Raw genomic sequence first — 2,479 nt, forward strand, 5'->3', positions numbered from 1 at the left:
GACAGCGCAAATTTGGGCAACAAGAATCAGTGAAGCGTCCAGGTGGAAATGTCTTTCTCGTGGTGTGGTATCGGGAGAATTTCAGGTAACAAAGTTTATTTCCATATTTGGAGTCTGTGTTCAATTAATTGCGGAAAGGTAATTTTTTTAAGGATTGCCAATCTTCATTGGAGGAAAGATTTGGTGGAATGGTTTTTGGGGAGGAATCGCTTAAAAATGAAATCATCGCCAACAAAGGTTCCATTCAGTCGATCGAATCAATACCGGCTGAGATACGTGAATTGTACAAGACGGTTTGGGAAATTTCCCAAAAATGCGTCATAGACATGGCCGCCGAAAGGGGAGCATTCATTGACCAATCCCAGTCGTTGAATATTCACATAGCCGAGCCGAATTATGCTAAATTGACATCAATGCATTTCTACGGCTGGAAGAAGGGTCTGAAAACTGGGATGTACTATTTGAGAACCAAGCCGGCAGTGACGGCTATTCAATTCACCGTGGACAAACTGGCGTTGAAGCAGAAGAAAACAAAAGAGGAAGAAGAAGGACAACGCCCCAATGGTGGATATGTTGATAAAAGTAGAAAATTTCCCACATCCGGTGACAATTGGTCCAACAATGTCAACACACTTTTGCAGCAGTGTCGTTTGGAAAACGGCAACGAATGCATGCTTTGCAGCTCTTGAATATGTAATCTGTTTTATCAACCCAACGACGACATTTTTGTAAAATGCACATTAAAAAAATAACATTTTAGGTGAAAAAAATTTTTTTTGTTGTTAAATTCCACTTTGTACGAAAATATATATATCTCGAATCCGCCCCGTTTTTTTTCTTTTTTAAATAATAAGGAAAGAGATAATTTTTTTATTGTTTGAAAACGAGCAATTGTTGTTAGCTGTTTTATTTGCTTGGCAATTTTTTTTTGTCAGATCCGAAATACATTTTAATATTTCCACACGTACGCAAATTATCAGCTGTTCAATTCAAGTAAGTGTATTGCTATTGAAATGATATTTTTGAATTTAAAAATTTATTTACTTAAATGACACAGTAAAATTATCAGAATTGAGAATATTTTTGCGGTGAAATGGTTGAATGAAGAAAATTTTTCAAATTAACATCAGCAGTTTTTTTTACTGCTATTATTCCATATACACTGTTTTATTAATGCACAGTGTAATGTAAAGCAACCGATGCTTTTAGTGCATGCTTAGATCAAATTTAATTAACAATATAACAAAGCTGAACATTGCATTCATGGCTGTTTTTTTCTTTTGATCATTCGATTCAATACTTTTCAAAGTCGATGCCATCCAACTTCAATGTTTTTGTTTTTTTTGAAGCATTTAAAAAAAAATGCATGCTTGTATAAAGGGGCGTTGATACGTCTAATTTATAGGGGGGGCGGATATAGTTTCCAGAAGATTTATTTGGTATCCAGGGAATGGACATAGTGAGAGTTGCATAAAAGGTTTCCTAATGTGGGGGGGGGGTGCGGTCGCCCAAGTCGGACAGCTGCTTACATAAAAAGCAGTACACATACGTAGCATAAGTAATCGTATTTATTTTGTGATGTCTACAAAAATATTTCCAAAGTTGTTTGCCGTGCAATATTTTTTTCAAAATAATTTACAAAAATAATGCAAAGTGCAAAACAGATTCACCCAGTAATTGAATTGCATAATTTTCCAGTTTGATTATTTCAAAGTTAACGGAGTGATATGTCTTCTTTTTTTAATTACACAAGCATGCGTTTTACTTTTTATTTATAAATTTAAATTATAATGCATCATCATCATCAGTAAAGAGAACAATGAACACAACGAATACGGTTCATCATGATGAAAATTATTGTATTTTAACTTGAGCAACAGCAGCATTGGAAAAAATGCTTCATATGCAATAATTTATTAGTATTAAGTGATTGATGAATTTATAAAAGAAAATTGCACAATGCAACACTTTGAACGAACAACAACTGTTGTTGTGGTTATTGAATGAAAAAATATGCAAAATTAATAATAAATTAAATACTTTGAAATTTAAAAGTAAATTTATATCAAAATTGACATACAATATTCATTTGATTTTGATGATTTGATTTGTGGATAAAGTTTTCAACTCGACTAGAGAAACGTTAGCATTGCAAAAGCAAGGCCGACGACATCTTCAAACAAGCCGACTTTGAAGCAATAACTGATTAATGATTTGTGCTATGAAAGAATCTTTCTTGTCGTCTTGCTTGATAGGCAAACATTGCCACCACCAGCTCTGTGTTTCTTCCCATTTTACATGACGATAAAGCATTGTAACGGTGAATATCTTTTTTGTTTGCATAATCGCTTTCATGCTTCAATTTTTATGCTTAAGGAAAAATTAAGAAAAAGACGACGCCCGACAAGTAAATTTTTTTTGCTTTCCGTCTTAGCATTTCTTATTCTCCCAAGCCGAACGCTTCTTTATTTTACATCTT

At 33.7% G+C, this 2,479-nt stretch overlaps 1 protein-coding gene across 1 annotated transcript; it reads left to right on the forward strand.

Moving 5' to 3' along the window:
* Positions 1-48: 48 nt before the first annotated feature.
* On the forward strand, positions 49-689 carry Tsp_11452 (ribonucleoside-diphosphate reductase large subunit). The gene is given in 2 exon segments (XM_003372970.1): positions 49-138; positions 153-689. 2 exon segments carry the CDS (start codon positions 49-51, stop codon positions 687-689), a joined length of 627 nt encoding a protein of 208 aa, XP_003373018.1.
* The last annotated feature ends 1,790 nt before the right edge of the window (positions 690-2,479 follow it).

The sequence above is a fragment of the Trichinella spiralis genome (assembly GCF_000181795.1).
Source record: "Trichinella spiralis strain ISS 195 chromosome Unknown Scfld7, whole genome shotgun sequence".
In the NCBI taxonomy this organism is placed as follows: domain Eukaryota; kingdom Metazoa; phylum Nematoda; class Enoplea; order Trichinellida; family Trichinellidae; genus Trichinella; species Trichinella spiralis.